This window comes from Abrus precatorius, unplaced genomic scaffold, assembly GCF_003935025.1.
Source record: "Abrus precatorius isolate BTA unplaced genomic scaffold, Abrus_2018 Scaffold9, whole genome shotgun sequence".
NCBI classification, from domain to species: Eukaryota; Viridiplantae; Streptophyta; class Magnoliopsida; order Fabales; family Fabaceae; genus Abrus; species Abrus precatorius.
The window spans coordinates 13,006,689-13,026,884 of NW_020874439.1; the positions used below are offsets into that span (position 1 = coordinate 13,006,689).

Here is a 20,196-nt window from a genome sequence, read left to right on the forward strand (position 1 = left end):
TAAACAAGAAAAACTCAGGTTTAACTTCAAGAAATGGAAAATGAACACTATGTAAACCCAAAAATCAATGCTTGTTTTGTACAAGAGAAGGGGAAAAAACTCAAATTTAACCTCTTATAAAACTCTAAATTTGAAAATGTGATAAATATAAATAGAGAAATGAGAGATTCGAGAAGGAGAGTAACAAAATTTGTAAGAGCGACAACAAAATTTAAGATGAGAATTTTTTGTTCAAGAGAAAAAAGAGAGCTTTGAAAAACTAGAGACAAGGAAAAAGGGAAAAACTGAAAAATTTATAAGGTGAACAAGAGAGAGTACAATACGACGATAGAAAAACAAAAAAAAGAAGAAGAAACAATTACAAATCAAAAGGGAAAAAGAAAAACACATCATTATTCCAAGTTAAATCAACTCCATCAATTGTACTTTTTTAATAATTTTTTGTCTAATTTTTTCTTTTTCAGCCTAATTTTTTCTTGTTTCAGTCCAATCTTTTATTTTTATTTTTTTCCTAATATTTTTTGTCTTAAAAAAAGAAAGGTTTCTATTTTTTTATTTATATTAGTTTTATCTCATATTTTATTTTATTTATGTTAGTCTATTTTAAATAAAATATTTTACTCTTTAGTTTTATTTTTAAAATTTAGTTCTTTTAATTCTATTTATTAATTTTTTAAATAATAATAATAAGAGATGATTAAAATTGAGTTAAATATAATATAAATTTGTATTCTTTCAATCATATTATATTTATTTTTATCATATTTTTCATGTTATTTCATTATTTGCATCCTTTCTTCAATCTAGAAAAATAAATTTTATTTGTTTCCCTGAACGATCCTAATATAATAATTAGAAAAATGTAATAACAACTCCTATATAACCAACTTGCATAACCACTTCTATGCAATAACTTGCCTCCTTTCAGAAACTACAAGTCACCGTAGATAATATCTGTACCGGATTAGACACTACTCTGTCTTACCTACAAAAGAAGGGAATTGAGTACCCCCTCGATCAAGATAAGTCGAATACCCTCTCGACCAGGATTAAAGGTAATTAACTCAATTAAGGGTAATAATCAAACTATATCTACTCTAATTAAAGGGCCAAAACCAAGGCTGACTCAGCAAGCTCATTAGCCCAAAATACTGCCTATAAAAGAAAAGTAGAAGGTACAAGTAAATAGTTGACTTTTGAATATTAAATAACATTTATTGCTCAAAACTGAATTTTGATTTCAGCATCAGAGTGCTTTTTGCAGGTACCCTCCCCACGTCAAGCAACATCAGCAAGATACGGAAGGACATCACCTCATTTGAGCAGAGACCCGAACACTAGTGTTTCCCCACTAGGAACATTTTGGCGCCCACTGTGGCCCTGATTTGCCTTGTTTTTAGACTAATCATGATACTTACAAGAAGCCAACAAGACGGACAAACTCAACAAGGGAGAACCTCTCGGTAGCAGGAGGATACCACACCTAATTAGCCGATCCCTGAAGTTCTAATGGAGGGAGGTGGTGATGAAAGCCTCTTTGCAGTATTGAGGCAACTTAAAGCAGAAATGATGGAAATGAAGAAGGAGAGACAGAAAGATGCTCTTGAACTTTCGGATTTGAGAACGGAAAATGCCAACCTAAGGGAAGAAATACGAACGCACATACCCTCTCAAACTACACCCCTTGCCCAAGAACAAAGAGAGTCCTCGGCGTTACATGAAAAACCAAGGGTGGCGCAGCAACCTGGAACCCAGACTGACCGAGAAGATGTAGTAAGCCGAAGCCCGTTTGCTCATCATATCTTGGAGGCCAAGCTACCTGACAGCTGGAGAGGTTTGACAATAGAAAAGTATGATGGCACATCCGACCCTGGGGAGCATTTAGATATCTTTACAACCCAGGTCGGTCTGTACACGGAGAATGATGCCTTATAGTGCAGGATATTCCCCACTTCATTCCGAGGACGGGCCCTCAGTTGGTTCACCAGGCTACCCCTTTTGTCCATTGATTCGTTTGCAACCCTCACCATACGATTCACTTTTTAGTTTGCAACAAGTTAGCCCCACCCTCTGACATCTTTGGCACTCGTCAACATTCGACAAGAGAAAAAAGAGACACTTAAAGCGTTCATGGAACACTTTGGCAAAGTAACCCTCTCAATCCATAATTTGGAACCAACCGTGGCCATGCATCATCTTACAACAGCTCTCAAACCTAGACCTTTCATCAACAACATATGTAAAAAATAACTCATGGATATAGATGAATTAAGGAGTTGGGCTGCCAAGTATATGTAAATGGAGGAGCTAGCCAAATACTGAAGTCAAGTTCGGATGGACCAGGGGTCCAACTCAAGAGATGTTGACAAGAGAGACACTTTCAAGTCTCGGCAAGAGAACAAAGATAGAAGGAATGATGTTGAGAGGTTGCCTAGAGGACCCAAATATCCTTCATATACAACCCTTAACACTAATCGGTCTAGGGTACTCGATCAAGCTGTAGCAACAAAAATATTGAGCATGCCTAGGCGTGCCAACAGCCCCTCAGGCGGACAAAACCAAATCTTGCTGATACCATCAAAATAGGGGCCATACCACATAAAAGTGCATGGCCCTGAAAGATAAAATCGAAGATCTGATTAAGGAAGGACATCTGAAAGGATTTGTGCTAGCAAACCCACCGGTCATGCCGATGGGTAGAGACCGTTACCCCAAATCATCAAGAAGATACGATGATAAGAAGCCTAAACGACAACGGAGTCGGTCAAGAGAGCCCCCTGTCAAATGATATGATGAACGCGAGAAATATTCTAAAAGGGTTATTAATACCATAGCCGATAGGTTTTACAGGTGGAGGACCTACCTATTCATCCAGAAAGAGGCATCTGAGACAAGTTTGCTCTGTCAACAATTATATCACTCGATAGTAGAATCCAGATTCACACATTACATTCACTAACGAGGAATTTCAAGGAGTAGATCCAGTACAGATGATCCCATGGTTATAAGTGTGGACATCCTTAATTACACCGTCCAAAAAATACTAATTGACCAAGGGAGTTCGGTTGATATCCTCTACTGAAATACATTCAAGCAATTGGGGATACCAGAAGAGGAACTCAGAGAAAATCACGAGCCACTGGTCAATTTTTCTGGGGAACGAGTAGAGACACGCAGGTGTATCTACCTATACACCTCATTCGGGTCAGAACACGAAGGTAAACACATTATGGTGACCTACCTAGTGGTACACGCGAATACCTCATACAACATACTACTCAGCCGACCATCCCTTAATAAATGAAAGCCATAGTGTCCACTTCTCACTTGACTATGAAGTTTCCATCTGAGAAAGGCTGAATCATTACTATTCATGCCAACCAGAAAACAGCTAGAGAATGCTACTTCGCAAGCCTGCGTCTAAAGCCATTTCATGGATCCAAACGGGATGTCAATATTGTATCCCCTCGGTCAAGAGAGGACTTGATATGAGCTGGATCCCATAATTGATGAGGGATGTCAGGTCGAATCCAGTCAAAATAAGTAACTTTTCCAAGCTTGGACCAAAGCCTGAACAGATCACTTACCTGGGTGTTGGCTTGACCACACAAGAAAAGCAGGACCTGCAGAAAGTCTAATACGGAATGCTGATTTATTTGCCTGGTAGGCTTCTACATGCCAGCATAGACCCATAATTTCTCTGTCATCACCTGTCGGTTTATAAGGGGGCCAAACCAATAGTGCAAAAAAAGAGAAAGATAGGAGGTGATAGAGCGAAAGCTGTGAAGGAGGAACTAGTAAACTGCTACATACTGGCTTTATCCGAGAAATAAGATACTCTACCTGGTTGGCCAATGTAGTCATGGTCAAAAAGGACAATGGCAAATGGTGAATGTGCACTGACTCACATACCTCAACAAGGCATGCCCAAAGGACGCTTACCTCTTCCAAACATCGACACCCTAGTGGACGGTGCAACAAGCCACATGTTACTTAGTTTTCTGAATGCCTACTCTGGATATAATCAGATTAGGATGTATCCCCCAGATGAGGAGAAGACGACATTTATCATAGACTCAACAAATTTCTGTTATCGAGTAATGCCTTTCGGTCAGAAAAACGCAGGGGCAACTTATTGAAGGTTGATGAATAAAATCTTCAAAAGCAAATAGGGAAGTGCATGGAAGTCTATGTCGACAACATGGTGGTCAAATCTATTTCCTTGGAACAACATCTCGCTCATTTGAAGGAAGTATTCAACGAAGCCAGGCAACATGGGATGAGGTTTTAATCCTGAGAAGTGCACATTCAGAGTAGCCAATGGTAAATTCCTGGGGTTTATGCTGTCGGAAAGAGGGATCCAGGCAAACCCCGATAAATGCCAAGCCATCATTGAAATGACCAGTTTCGGAATGTCAAGGAGGTCCAAAGACTTGTCGGCCGGATTGCTACCCTCGCCAGATTTCTGCCAATAATGGTAGAAAGGTCTCGACCTTTCATTGATCTGCTTAAGAAGTCGTAGAAATTTACTTGGTCTGATGAATGTGAAACAACCTTTCTCCAGCATAAATATATGTTAGCAGCACCGCCCGTGTTGATGAAACCAAGACCAGGGCTAGATATGATTATTTACTTGGCGATATCAGATAATGCCATCAGCTCGGTCTTATTACAAGAAACACCTGAACCGGCCCCAATATACTTTATCAGCCGAACACTCCAAAAGCCGAGACCCGGTATCAGTTGATGGAAAAAGTGGTACTTGCTATAGTCCACACGGGTTGTCAGTTAAGGCATTACTTCCAAAGCCATTAGGTAGTGGTTTGTACCGATTGCCCAATGGCCAAAATTTTGAGAAAACCAGAGTTAGTTGGACGGTTAGTGGCATGGACAATCAAGCTATCCCAATTTGATATCCATTTTGAAAACTGACGTCCTCTCAAAGCTCAGGTGCTTGCATACTTTGTCAATGAGTTTACTACCCAGCAACAGACTAGCTTTGATATGTGGAACCTGCATATGGACGAATCATCAAACCGACTGGGTAGTGAAGCAGACATTATATTAGAGGGACTGAACACCATAACCATTGAACAATCCATTTGGTTTGGATTCAAAGCATCCAACAATCAATCTGGGTATGAGGCTCTGCTCGCCAATCTCAGATTAGCAAAAGATATTGGAGTCAAATGCATCACTTGTTGGAGTGATTCAAAGATAGTGGCTAAACAAGTCAATGAAACTTATCAGGTAAAAGACTCGGTTATGCTCCAATACTACCAAGAATTCAAAAAAATAGAGGCAAAATTTGATGAGGTATATGTTCGGTACACACGGAGGACCATGAACGAACAGCTGATAAACTTGCTAGGCTTGCTAGCCAAAGAAAACCAGAGCAATTGCAAAGTGTAATTCACCAAAAGATTCACAAACCTAGCATCTCTAAGCATGAATGCATAGAAATTGAAGACATGCCTCAGAATTGGATGACCCCGATCATTCACTATCCCACTAATAATAGCTTGCCTAGTGATCCAACATTAGCCAAGAAGACGAGAATACAGGCTATAACGACCCTTCTAATACTAAAGCTCTGATATCACTTTATTAATGTAGTAACTCAGAAAACACCAAAATCTGGTAATTTTTTTTTTCTTCATACATAGAAATATAAGTATAGGTTCCCTTTTTCTGGAAAAAGAGAGTTAATATACATATCTGTTCAACATCTAACCATACCATAGCTAATTATCATTCCACATTTCAATCCCAACGGCCTAATAGAGTAAAATAGACACAGCTCATAATATGATAACACCTCAATATATTAAATATCAGTTTGGCAGCATAGTCAAGTACTTAGTCATAATTAAAGACAATTAGCATTATCCAAATACAAAACATAACAGAATAAGACCAGACTTCCTAAGAGCAGTTCCCCTAATACATAGTCAAACAAAAGCAATAGTCGTAAGGGGAGTAATCCTTAATAGGATCCGACTCCTCAAAGGAAGTAGGGGAAGAAAACTAGAAGTAGCCGCAGCAACAGAGCCTCCATTCTCTAATCCATGATTTGCACGAGCTAGTCCATGGGAGATACTTTGCTGAGCCGCAGAGTCGAACACCCATAGATCCTCCTCAGAAGGAAGGATCCATACCTTCACCTCGTTCTGGTCCTTCTATATAGACAAAAGAGAAGGACGACACAATACAACACAATTCAAAGGGGTGAGTTCTCCACACATAAACAATAATCAAATAGCCATACCCCAAGGAAGGCGGCGTCACAATCACAAGCACTTTCAACAATCTGTATTCACCATCATCAAGTATTCAGTAGTAGATTAGAATAATAAGCAATAGTCATATTCATTACCAATTTCACAGTCAATCAATCATTCTTAGTAGTAATGCATATGATGTATGAATGCAGGTTTCAATCTCACCCATATCGTCTCTCATGTTTTAATAGTATGCAATGATGCATGGGGATCCATCACTCTATGACTGACGACTTGCCCAGCTTTTACCATAGAGTCTCATAGATAGATAGATTTAAGTTGTGAGGCGATCGGAGGACTTCATTCCCTACATTTAGATTGGCACAGTTGAATAGAATAGAAACAACATTTAGCTTTAGTAGAACACCACTGGTGTTTGGCCCAAGATGGGTCTCTTCGGGAATGGACCTTGACGACCATAGAATGTGCGGTCCTTGTCAGGTTTGGCTAAGGTTTGCAGTGGGTCACGACCCGGCACAGAGGCGCATCACTATTGTCACTTAGGTCAATTATTCCCCCTTTTGCCACCCCAGTAGATCTACTCGGGACCGAACCTACAACACCTCCAAGCTGTGCTGCGGTAATGCCTCCAAGTCGTTCAAAATAATAGTATGATGCATGAAATGATATTTTTCAGTTTTCTTTGATAGTTTTCTCATTTCATGTAGCCACTTAGAAGCTAGGCACAGTAGAATATAATAGAAGCCATCACAGGGCTTAGTAGCATGGATAGATTCCATGAGTTTCACAGTAGCATGGATAGATTCCATGAGTTTTCATAGCAATTTCAATGAGTTCGTAGTAGTTCAAAGTAATATAGTTTCTGGAACTCATAGCTTAGAATAGTTCTTTCATCATAGATTCATAGTCTCATGGTTTTATATTTTCCCACTCATGGATAATTTTAGTGCAGCACTTAATATATTGGACCACAACTTTGGCAAATCATTCAAGCCTTCTTGATTCATTTCCTCTTTCTCAATTCACTTTTTCTTTCACATTTCAAGTCCAATCTCTCTTTCAATTTAGTACAATCCCATTTCTCAATCCTTGCAATCTCGCCATTCAAGTTCATCCTAACCATTACATTTATTTCCATCAATTCTAACACCTTCTAAAGCATAAATCATTCAACTCAAACTCTTGCTCTCTTGATTTCTTCCTCTCGATTTTTTCTCCATAAAAGTACAATTCATAAAACTTAATTCCTCTCTAAAGCATCAATTAAACAAGTTAATTCACAATAATCTAAGGGTGTTACCTCTCAATTTTTCTCTCTTTATTAGGGAAGATCAATCAAACTTAGGTTCTTTCTATACCACCAACTTAATCAACTTAGTTCACAAATGTTCAAAGTCCTATCCTCTCGAGTTTTCACACTTTTCTTATAAGATATATGTGGTTTCTTCACTCCACTTTCTCAACCACTTAATATATGTCAATTCATAATGTCCCCAATAATTCCATTTAGGTCCAAGGTCCTTTTTGATAATTCAGCCCTCAACGGCTCTAGATCAACATCAATATATCATTGTATAATTATTTTTTTACTGCACAATCTCTTGGTTCATCAAGTCTTTTGTAGTAAGATGCAAATGATGTATGTAGTATTATCAACATGGCCATTTCTTGGCATAATCATAATAAATAGTAAGTCATTCAAATTTTCCAACCAAGTGTCAATTCAACATTTTCACGGTTTTTTCAAGGAATAACACAATTCATGAATAGTACACTATTTCACATCACTTCTAATTTTTTCAGCAAACCATTCAAGCAAACATCACCAATTTCAAGTACCAATACCAAGCAACATCAAGGTCAATCACAATCAATTTTACAATCAATCATCCAATCACACACTCAACCAAGTCCCACACGGTTCAAGGCATTCAAATCAATGCAACACACTTTCAAATTCAATTTTAGTTTCCTTAAAATGCAAGGTACATACAAAATATTTTTCTGAAATTTTGCAACACTTTTGGATGTCAAAACCGAGACCATCCAAGTTCATTTCCACTTTTTCTTTCATAACCCTTTCTCTCATTACTCTTAATAAACTTTTCAAAATTATTTCAAGGTTCTAAATCCATTACTCTCCACCTTTTTCCTCACAATATTCAGAACTGTCCAACCTCCAAAATCTCATCATTTGTCAAGTCACTAACAAGCAAATTAAGGAAAATCAACATGCAAACACCAATTTCCATCATCCAAGTGCAGTATTTTAATTTTCAGCAAAGGACTATGTTTAAAAAGTGTAAACCGAGGCAATACATAGGGGCTTTCGACACTTAGATCTTTCATTTTAGTGATCCAAAGAGTACACTTATTTAACGAGAGATAGATCTCAAAAGAACAAGGGGTTCAAGACATGCAAGGCATGATTTGAGTAGTCAAGTGCAAGATCATTGGTTAAAAACTAATATTGAGTTTAGAAAGTGGAAAACCGAAACCTTCAAGGTTCAAAATCAACATGCAAAAAGGGGATTTAACAAATCATTTCACGGTTCCAAGACTCCAAGGGTAAATCATTATTTGAACCAAAGATTCAGCCAAAACAAGTGCAAAACCGAGATATACACCAAAATATTCAACATGCAAAGAATAAAAATTCAAACTTTTAAAAGGGTCCACTCATCCAAGCATAAAACCAAGAATATAGAAGTGATAAAAATGGAGAGCAAGATGCAAACTTAACATGCAAAGGGTTCAATCATTTTGTCCAAGATCATTGAAGATAAAAATGAAAACTTTCTAAGGATTTTTCACAATTTAACCAATGGAAAGCAAGAATCAAAATAAAAGGTGAGAACTCCCCTTGCCTTTGAGTTTTGGGCGTGAAATGGTGAGAGAAAGGGATGAATTTTTGTGGATCTTCAAAGAGAGCTTGCTGGACGAAAAACAGCAACCAAGTTCTTCAAAGTTCTCCTCCAAGGTTGGTTCCTTCCACACGAAAATTGGAGAGAAGATGGAGGAAGAAGTTAGTGATGGAAGGGTGAAGTGTTTGAGTGATTTGGATGAAGAAATTGTGGTGTTTGAGGGGCTGGAAGCTCTCAGTTTTCTTGACAGAAGTTGAGAGAATGAGAGACTTTGAGAGAATGAAAATGATGAAGCAAAGTGAGAGAGAGAAATGAGAAATCAAGTGGAGAGAATGAGAATTAAGGTCTCGGTTTCTTGTTTCCAAAATGGGCAAATGGAAAAAAATGAATAATTTATATGAAGGTTAAGGTCTTAATGGTCCAAGGTAATTAGGAACTCATGGTTAGCTTATTGGATAAGCCTTGGAAGTCCCAAAATTTGCTCACGGTCCAAAAGAAGTAGAATTGAAGTGAATTGGTGAGAATGGTGCAAGAAAAAGGTGTTACGATTTTTAGTGCAGGAATGGATATTTTTAGGGAAACTTGCAAGCAAAGTTAGTATATTTTGGCAAGTCAAATGCATGAAATAATTTAGGGCTGCATGCAAAGGGTTTTGGGTGGAGCAATTTCCAAAAATCGGCACAAAACTCCAAGGTTAAGATTTTGGGCAGCAAATGAATGTAATTTAATTGGCCAGAAAGAATGCGACATGACTAGGTTGACATGTGGACAAGACTTTTGATATGGTGCTAAATTCAAGAGAATGTGATTGGTTAGAATAAATTATGATGTTGGCAATTTGGAAGACATGAAAAGAAAGTTCCGAAATGACTTTGCCGGCGAATCGGGAGACAAGAATCTCTTGCATGTAATTCTAGTGGTCAGTACTAGATTTTGGAAGATTCGGGTAATCATGATGTTTTTACTTTAGGGGACAAGAATATTTTGCATGAAAATCTAGTGGCCGATACTAGATTTGTAAAGATTTGGAGTAATGATTACAGGACTAAGTAATGAGTACAAAATCTTTTGAAATAATTATAAAATCTTTTGAAATAAATATAAAATCTTTTGAAATGATTATAGAATATTTTGAAATGATTACAAAATCATTTGTAGTAATTACAAAATCTTTTGAAATAAATATGGAATATTTCGTAATGATTACAAAATCTTTTCAAATAAATATAGAATATTTAGTAATGATTACAAAATCTTACATTTTTCGGGAATGATAGTTATGATTTTTTAATAATTTAAATAAGACAAAATATAGTTTTTTGAGCAAGATTCTCAGGGGTATTTTGGGTAATTAAGTTAAAAATAATCAGGGAAATTTTGGATGATATCGAAGCCAAGTGTATTGCATGCAGTTACTCTAAAATGCAAAACTTAGAGATCAAGTCACTATTCTCCTCAGTGAATAAAAAATAGAAAATTCAGCATCTATCTAATTATTCCGACACTAGCAAGTCAGAATCAGTAAATAATTAAAATTCAAGAGCTAATAGCCAACTAACAAAAATTTGGGGCGTTACACGGGCCGCCAAGTACATCTTGATAAAGAATTGTACAAAAGAGGAATTTCAACACCCAGGTTGAAATGTCTTGATGAGGATTAGGCCAGTTATGTGATGACAGAAATTCATGAAGGAATTTGTGGTATCCATTCGGGCGAACGAACCATGGCAGCTAAGATTCTGAGAGCCGGATACTTCTTTGTAAAGAAGTGCATCCCCTGTCAGCAACACGGTCCTCACATACACCAACATGCCGACACCCTTCACCCCATCAGTTCTCCTTGGCCCTTTGCATTTGGGGAATGGACCTTCTTGGTCCTTTTCCCCTAGCAAAAGGACAGTGTAAATTCTTGATTGTAGCTGTAAACTACTTTACTAAATGGATTGAAGCAGAGCCAATGGCCACCATCACAGCCAACAACGTGCAGAAGTTCACATGAAAAAATATAATCACACGGTTTGGACCTCATGCTCTGATAACAGATAACAGGCTGCAATTCATGGATTGACGATTCAAATTTTTGGAAGGGCTTCAAATCAAACACAGAGTCACATCTGTTGAACATCCTCAGACTAATGGACAGGCCGAGGTTGCAAACCAAGGTCATTTTATATGAACTTAAAAGAAGATTGGATTCAGCAAAGGAGAATAGGCAGAAAAATTGTCCGATATCTTATGGGCTTATTGATGTACACCACAAACAACCACAAAGGAGACACCTTTTCAGTTAACCTATGGTACTGATGCCATGGTGCCAGTCGAGATTGGAGAGCCATCATTTCGAAGACAACACTTTGACGAATCAGCTAACGACGAATCCCTAGCCATCAACCAAGAATTATTGGATAAAGTACGCGGTCACGCAGCGATAGTGGCTGAGCCCAGCAAAAGGATAATAGCAAGGAAGTTCAATTCAAAAATTAATCCAAGACAATTCTATGTTAATGACTTGGTGTAGCGAGTAATAGGAGAAGCATGCCGGGACCGACGAGAAGGGAACTTGGCTGCTAATTGGGAAGGACCCTTTCGGGTAACGGCACGGCTAGACAATGAGTCATACAAGTTGGAGATACTTGAAGGAAAGACAATACCGAGAACTTGGAACAACACACATTTAAAGCATTATTTCAGTTATACACTTGTAATATGTAATCGGTGCACTCTTTTCCTCACCCAAATTTTGTCATCGTAAAAGAACGTGAAAAGAAGTTTTCTTGAGAAGGTTTTTAACGAGGCACATTATCAATAAAATACATCTTCTACAGCTATTTAGTTTTTCTGGATTATCACTTGATTTCCCACCCGAGTACCCCTACTCGGCCAAGGATGAATCAATCTTTTAAAATTCCCTCCCGAGTACCCTTACTCGGTTAAGGATGAATCAAATATTAAAATTCCCTCCCAAGTATACCTACTTGGCCAAGAACGAATTAATTATTCCCTCCCGAGTACCTCTACTCGGCCAAGGACGAACCCATCATTAAAATTCTCTCCCAAGTATAACTACTTGGCCAAGGACGAATTAATTATTCCCTCTAGAGTACCTCCACTTGGCCAAAGATGAATTAATTATTCCCTCCCGAGTACCCCTACTCGGTTAAGGATGAATCAATCATTCGAATTTCATCCCAAGTATTTGTACTTGGCCAAGGATGAATTTATTATGCCCTCTTAAGTTTCCCTACTCGGTTAAGGATGAATTAATAACGACGTATTTACCCGAGCACCCCCTAATCAGTTAAAGATAAAATATCCTTCCAGGTATACCTATTCGATTAAAAATTATTCACATTACTCGGTTAAGGTTGAAGTAAATATTCAATACCTTATTGAAAAATCTCTACACGCTGTTAGATATTTTAATCAACTAATCGGTTTAAGTTATTATTCTTCATAAGTAGTAGTCGACTAACAAAAAGAGGAGGTAAATAAAATTGGTATTCATCTCCTGAATGGATTACAAAATTTGGGCACTATCGGCCCAGGAATATAAAGAGACTACAAAAAAGAAAGATTGTTTCTAATTTCCCCTCCCTAACATCAAGACCAAAGGCATTCTTAGTAGTTGGGATTCGGCTAGGGGCCTTGATATTAGGTTCTACATCAGCATCCACTTCATCATATGGTAAGAACCTTTCGCCAAAGAAGTCTCTGGTTAAATCAAAATGGAAGTCGGTTGGCACTGGACAAAATTTATAGCATTGGCATACAACATGTTGAAAGCCTGCTTCATGTTCGACAACCATCTTGTCGGAACATTTGTCAGAAAATGCCTTCATTTCAGCCTCAGCCTTTTGCCTTTCATAAGCCAAGGCCTCTTCCATTTCAAGAGATTTGACTCTTAAAGCTTCTTCTATCTCCAGAGACTTTGTCCTTAAATCCTCTTCCATTTCTTCATGCTTAGCCCTCAGTGCCTGCTCGGTGGTTTGAAGCTGATTTTCCATTGTGTTATAATGCTCCTTTATCTGAGCAACCTCAGTTTCTAGTCCTTTATTGGCCTCAAATAGGTTGGATTAGACCTCTTCACTCTTAGCTAAAGCCCTCTGAAAAGAAGAAAACTGACCTTGGACCCTTTCCAGTTCTTGCAAAGGCTCCAAAGCCAGTCTTCGGACCATCACCATGGCTCAGGCTTGTAGCTCAGAGTACCAGTGCCATAAGGCCTTATGGTTTAGATGGTTGACTATATTACACCCTGACTAAGAAAGTAAATCGGGGGCGACAACCCGTCTGGCTCGGACCCCTTCGGCAAAGAAAGAATCAGCCAACACCGCTGGAGGAATCACAGAGTTGGCAGAGGAGCTACTGGCACCTACCGACCTAGCTACTTGGGCATTTTTGCTTGGCCCCTCGGCACCAGCCGGCCCAGCTGACCGAGAATGCTTCCGCTCCTTCTCGGACTCTTTCTCCTTGCCCCTGTCCTTGCGCTTCTTTGGCTGACCTTCAGCAAGAACGAAGTTTTGGGGAGAAGGGCGAGATTCAGTAATTTCTGGAACATGGTCAAGTTGGGGATGACGATACTCTTTAACTGAGACGTCACCAGGAGTCCATCTTCTTAATCCATGAAGAAACAATCCTACACTTGATTCTATGTAATGGAACTTACAAAGAACTCTAAAGGTTTGCAGCGCCGTCCACCCATTCGGATGGAGTTGTGTCGGCACTACATTCAAAATTCTTAATACTCCTATTTGGAAGTCATCAAAAGGAAGCTTAATACCTAACTCCCTAAACATGTACTCATACTGTTATACACAAAGAAGGTGTCGGCCATTCCAACACCTCCTAAGAACACTAGGTCGGGATTGCCAGAACCATCTCTTCGGCAAGTGTTGATCATTATTGGGTATGGAGTCGAAGACTCCTATAAGGAAATATCGCAATGATCTACAAAAGATTAGAGATCCTTTTTCCTTTGAAAGCGGGAGAAGTAGGCGGCCACTTCACCATGGACCCATTCATAGTCAGGAACTATACAAGGAGGCAATACCGGTATTTTCCCTAGGGAGGCTGGCATTCGGTAACGATTGGGTAGATTCAGAATCATCGGCAACATCCGACGGTTTGGCACCATCATTGCATTCCCTAACTATTTGTTCTACTTCATCCTCTGCCCCACTCGGCCTTGAAGAAACCTCACCCTCTTCAGTTCCTCTGACACTATGAACTTCAACAGTAGTCGGCCCTAACGAATCAGACAATGAGTCCTCCTACTCTAGTGATTTGGCCATTACAGACTAAGGAAAAATTAATGAATGATTAAGTGTACCTTGTTGTAGTAGTCGAAAAGAGGAAGAAAACTTCTAAAAGCAATGTATACCACTAGGTCTAGAGCAATAGTATGCACCCTTCGGTTTAGAGCAAAAAAAGCATAAAAAAAGGCCTGGACCACCATGTATTTATAAAACCAGAGGTGTCAAGCATATGAAGGGTCACATCCCTTCCTAACCATCGAATCTTTCCCAGATCTACAGATGTGATCAGGCACCCTTTCGTTTTAGAGGCATACAAAACGAGGAAACCCTAACAAAAAAAATATCTCTTACACCCTAAAGTGGCCGAAATCATTATTTATATTATTTTTATTTTTATTTTTTAATTATTTTATTTTATTTACATCTAAAACTAAATACAGATTCGGTTTGTGTCTCCTCGTCCTATTTATCTCTCCATTAAACTGAATACCCCCTAGGTACTCTTATCTCTTGACTGAAACAGAATATCCTTTTGTCTACATACCATGGGTAAGTATATTATTAAGCCCTTGCATTGTACCTCTTCGGGCTTGGGGGCTAGTGTACCGGATAAGACACTACTTGGTTTTACCTACAGAAGAAGGGAACCGAGTACTCCCTCGGTCAAGATAAGCCAAATACCCTCTCGGCCAGGATTAAAGGTAATTAACCTAATTAAGGGTAATAATCAAACTATTATCTACTCTAATTAAAGGGCCAAAACCAGGGCTGACTCAGTAAGCCCATTAGCCCAAAACACTGCCTATAAAAGGAAAGTAGGAGGTACAGGTAAAAGGTTGACTTTTGAATATTAAATAGTATTTATTGCTCAGAACCGAATCCTGACTTCAGCATCAGAGTGCTTTTTGCATGTACCCTTCCCACGTCAAGCAACATCAGCAAGATATGGAAGGACGTCACCTTATTTGAGTAGAGACCTGAAGACTAATGTTTCCCTACCAGGAACAATATCCAATAATATTTTCTAATAAATTATATTGAATATTTAATATAGATGAAATTAATAATAAATATAATCATCTCAAAATTTAGGTTTAACAATCTTTCTTTTAAATTACTCTTTCTGAAACTTCTCAGCAACATCACATCTTTAACTTGTGTTGAGTCTTCAACGCATAATTAATTAGAATTCACACATTGTATGTAATAGTATACCTCTTTGTCATTCTATTTGAGTGGATGTTCTCAAATTGTTTTCATTGCATAATTGAATTCTTTCCTTTAAAAAAAATGTAGAAGAAACTCATAACAAGCAACCCATAAATGAAACGTTAAAAAGTTTTGGCTGCATATATTTCTTATCTATAAGTCAAAAACAACCTTTAGTTAGAAAGATGAAATGTTTGATGACAACAAATTCTCATTCTAGGCTTAACTAATTAGGCATATCATTGTGATCCCATGTTGTATATCATATCAAATTTCATTGTAAATTGGTACTCTTTTTGAAGAATTTATTATCGGTAAGGAATCAGTTCTGCTATCTTATATAGTTTAGAAGATTAATTTAATTTATTCATACACAGTATACGATAAAATGTGTTTACTCTTTATAAATATAATTATAATTTTTCAAAATATTAATTTTAACCATCATATGTTTTATTTTTAAAATTTTATTCTTATTATTATTTATTGGTGTGATTAAATTTAAATTTAAATTTAAATTTGTCACATTACATATTATCTTAAGATGATTAATAATGTGACACACTTAATCATATATATACTATGCTATTACTAAATGATGATAAAAAAAACTATTTTTAAAAAGTTCAAATTAATCAAATTTAATTTTTTAAAGAATTAAAATTAATAAATATAATTATATTTATAAAAATTAAATAAAATAATGATACTAATAATAGTATTTTTTTTAATAAATCAAATTCATAAAATATTAATATAATTTTACAATGAATATCATGTTCTTTTTTAGATACAGATTATATTAATTTTCATTGTGTCTAATAATATTAATTATTTTATTATATTTTAATCGTATTGTGAAACATAAATTTTAAATTATATCTTCAAATTGGTATTTTTTTCATCTTTATATAATATATTATTAATAAAAATTAAATTAATTATGATTATATTGCAAGAAAATTATAATTTATATACATAGTATTATGTTAAAAATCTAACGACTAATGAAGTAATAAATTATAACTCGTTAGATTTAAATATATATACTTATTAATTTAATGCGTTTTTAATCGAAGGAGATGGTTAGCATACCTAAACCCATCCTAATCTATGTAAATGAGTAATCTTAGTATCTTGCTATCACATTTTTTTCCTATTATTATCATAAAAATTTTATTTTTTTATTAATAGACAAACTTCTTTTTTCTTTTAAAACAACGTAGGGAGTATTAAAATAAAACATTATGCACCAACAAATGAAACATGAAACTTTAAATAGGAAGTAAAACATTTAATATTTAGTAAAACTCTCGTGAATTTTGCTCAATGATATTTTGCGTTCATAGGGTCTTACATCATATAAGATAGTGACATAAGTTAATAGCATAGTTTGATAATTACTAAATAGTATAATTTATTTAAATGTATAATTTATTTAAAATTTTATAACTAGTTTTAATAAGTTAATAGAATAGTTTGATAATTACTAAATAGAAGCGTTTTATAACATTTGAAAAAAAATCGATGAAGTAGTATTAAAATTATGACTAATAATAGTTACAACTTACTATAAACTTTTTCTTTTTAAGCAAATTACACGTAAGTATAAATTATAATTTTTTCATTTAATATATTTTATTAAACATCTCTCTCTCTCTCTCTCTATATATATATATATATTAATTTTTGGATTGTCATAATGGAAAAACATCCAGACCTGGGCAGGGTACGATGGGGAGTTCTTACATAATATAACTCGTGAGATATTGCAAGACACTCGACTGAGTGATACATTGACACATGTTGTAATCCCAACCTTTGACGTGAAGATAAAGAAACCAGTTATATTCTCAAATTATAAGGTTAGTATGTATACAAATATAAAATTATAATCAATATTTAAAGTTGTCATTATATATAATTCTTAAAACAAACTTTAATTAGAGAAATATTAAAAATACTTGAATAATTATCTAATGTTCTCCTATAAGTAAAATAAATGGATAGGACTTTGATCTAGCTATTAATTGGATACAATTGCTGAATATTGTTTTGCAACTTTGGTCTTGCAGCTGACGAATTATCCCTTCTTAAATGCGAAGATGTCAGATATATGCATAGGGACTTCAGCTGCACCCCAAACTCTACCTCCCTATCAATTTGAGAATGATGGTACTGAGTTCAATTTGATTGATGGTGGTGTTGCTGCTGGTAATCCGGTAAACAAGTTAATTACAAGTTTGATGCTATTATTATTAATGAAGCCCACTATTCAACCATAAGGCTAATCTCATATAAATCATAGGTACTCTTATTAATATTTTGTGTTTATCTCTTCTAATAAAAATTGAATAGGTTTTACTTATTTAATCTAAAATATATAAAAGTAGATACAAGTTTTAAATATAATTTAATCATATTAAAGTGGTTAACTTGGGACATGAAAAGAAAATTATTGTGCAAAATTGACTTGCCAACAAAAATCTCAACGAGAATGATCACGGTATATGTTCTTCTCTAGTAGATTTTATTTTCCATGATGTGTTTTTGAGCCATCCATAACCTCAATAGTTAGCTAGATTTTTCATTTTTTAAAATTATTTTGTTCGTTTTTGGCCCCTTGAAATTTACAAACGAAAAAAAATATATAATTAATTGACATTCAAAGTGAATTTTATTTAATAAAAGGGTTACATTAAGTACATGTTACGACTAGTATTAAAAGTTTTTAAACTCATTTAAAAATATAAACATAATTTGAAATCATATTTAATAATTCCTAAATTATTGATCTTATTTTTAAATTTATATTTGATACAATAATATAGTTAGCATTTGAATCAATTATATAACATTAATTGAAGGAAAAGGCAACATGTCTCTAGATAGATCAATATATTTTTTTTTTCAGCTCATTCAAAGACAACATGTGTCACTAGATAGATCAATATATTTTTTCAGCTCATTCAAACAAAAATATTATAAATAAATAGTGCAATTTTCTTATGATAAAACATGAAAGAGATAATTAATTATCTACATATATGGTTCATCAGACGAAGAGTGCCGTGAGTGAAGGTATACGATACAACAGTTTCAGCGAAATTCACGTACTATCGTTAGGAACAGGAGTAACAACAGTTATCGAACAATACGATGCTGAAATCGTTGGTAGATGGTCACAGTTGGACTGGCTATATAAAGGACCAGAATTTCTTGCTCGTGCTTCTACAGACATGACTGAAAATCACCTTGCCACAGTGTTCCCAAGCCCCCAACCTGCCAAAACCTACCTTCGAGTTGAGGTATACTTCTTCAAAGTCGTAACTCCAATTTCAAGTTTTGAGAAAGGAATGTTGAATGTCGATACACCTCTTATAAATAATTTATTTCAATAGATATTAACATTAATTAAGAATACGATCACTATTTTTTTTCATAAAGTTTGATGAACTTTTCTTTCTTAATTTAGCTTTTTAAAAATGAGTCAACTCATATTTTATAATGTGGTTACTACAAATTTTGTTAGACCATCTGCAAATTTTTTTAGAAAATAGACTAATCACGTTAATACGTGTTGTTGTGAAGAAATTAAGTCAAATTTTGACATTTTTTTTTAATATTTTATCATACGCATGATTTGGTAATATTTATGGATTATTTATTTTAGAATAATTAATGAATAAAGTAATTGCAGGAATATGACCTGCCTTATTTCCTGGATAACATGGTTAATGCTACAAAAGAAAACATGGACAATCTCGAACAGGTGGGAAAAGACCTGTTGAAAAAAAATGTCAGGAAGATTAATGTTGATTCTTTTGATATCGAAGAAACTGGTGAGGGTACCTATGCCGAGGCTCTTGACAGGTGTGTATCTATATATATATGGTTGATGGAAGTGATCATATTCTGAACGAAATATTTGTTAAGTTTATAATCAATCCATTTTTTTGAGGGGTCTGTTTTTATTTTGTGAAGGTTTGCTGAGATTTTGTACAGCGAAAGGCAGCATCGTTTGAAAACAATTTCGATGGAGAAAAGGGGACGACCATTTATTCAAACTATGTGGGTTCCTTTTGGCCAAGCTCAAGCAACTTAACGCAGGCAATTACTGAAGAATGTATTAGAATAAATGCCAAACCAATGGCTTGTGTGTTTGTGTGTTTGATCTTCATATGTTGTAATATGTAAGAATCTGTGTTTATTGATGTGTGTATGTAATGTGTGTAGTGTTTGATATAACAAGGTTCAGTGCTCATCCTTTTCGTTAAATATTATATAATTGATCCTTAGTTGGATTGTTACTTGTTCTGATCAATCCCCAATCATAATTGTTAATCTCGAATGGCAAATAGTGATTGATCCGTAAAACACAATAGCAAAATAGCGTGTGACAGGATAATTACTATTTAAAAATTTATAATATACATATATAAAAGTATCAATGAACAAAAAAAACAGCAAAAAAGCAGAGTTTGAAGCAAGAGTGATAAAGTGAACAAAAAACAGCAGAAAAACAGAGCTTTATCTCTTTCAACAAACAAAACAGAGGAGACGTCGAAAAAGCTGATTTCTCCGTCGAAATGGAATGGGTTACCCAGTGAAGAGGAGAGAAACCGCTAT

The 20,196-nt window shown here is 35.7% G+C and overlaps 1 protein-coding gene across 1 annotated transcript in view; it reads left to right on the forward strand.

The window, feature by feature from the left end:
• Positions 1-19,672, forward strand: part of LOC113850845 (patatin-like protein 2) — a 21,646-nt gene extending 1,974 nt beyond the window's left edge. The window contains exons 3-8 of the mRNA XM_027481373.1: positions 12,729-12,741; positions 17,286-17,432; positions 17,643-17,789; positions 18,627-18,875; positions 19,268-19,440; positions 19,552-19,672. Of these exons, the coding sequence (XP_027337174.1) occupies positions 12,729-12,741; positions 17,286-17,432; positions 17,643-17,789; positions 18,627-18,875; positions 19,268-19,440; positions 19,552-19,672 (850 nt within the window). The remainder of the gene's footprint in view (positions 1-12,728; positions 12,742-17,285; positions 17,433-17,642; positions 17,790-18,626; positions 18,876-19,267; positions 19,441-19,551) is intronic.
• Positions 19,673-20,196: the final 524 nt, after the last annotated feature.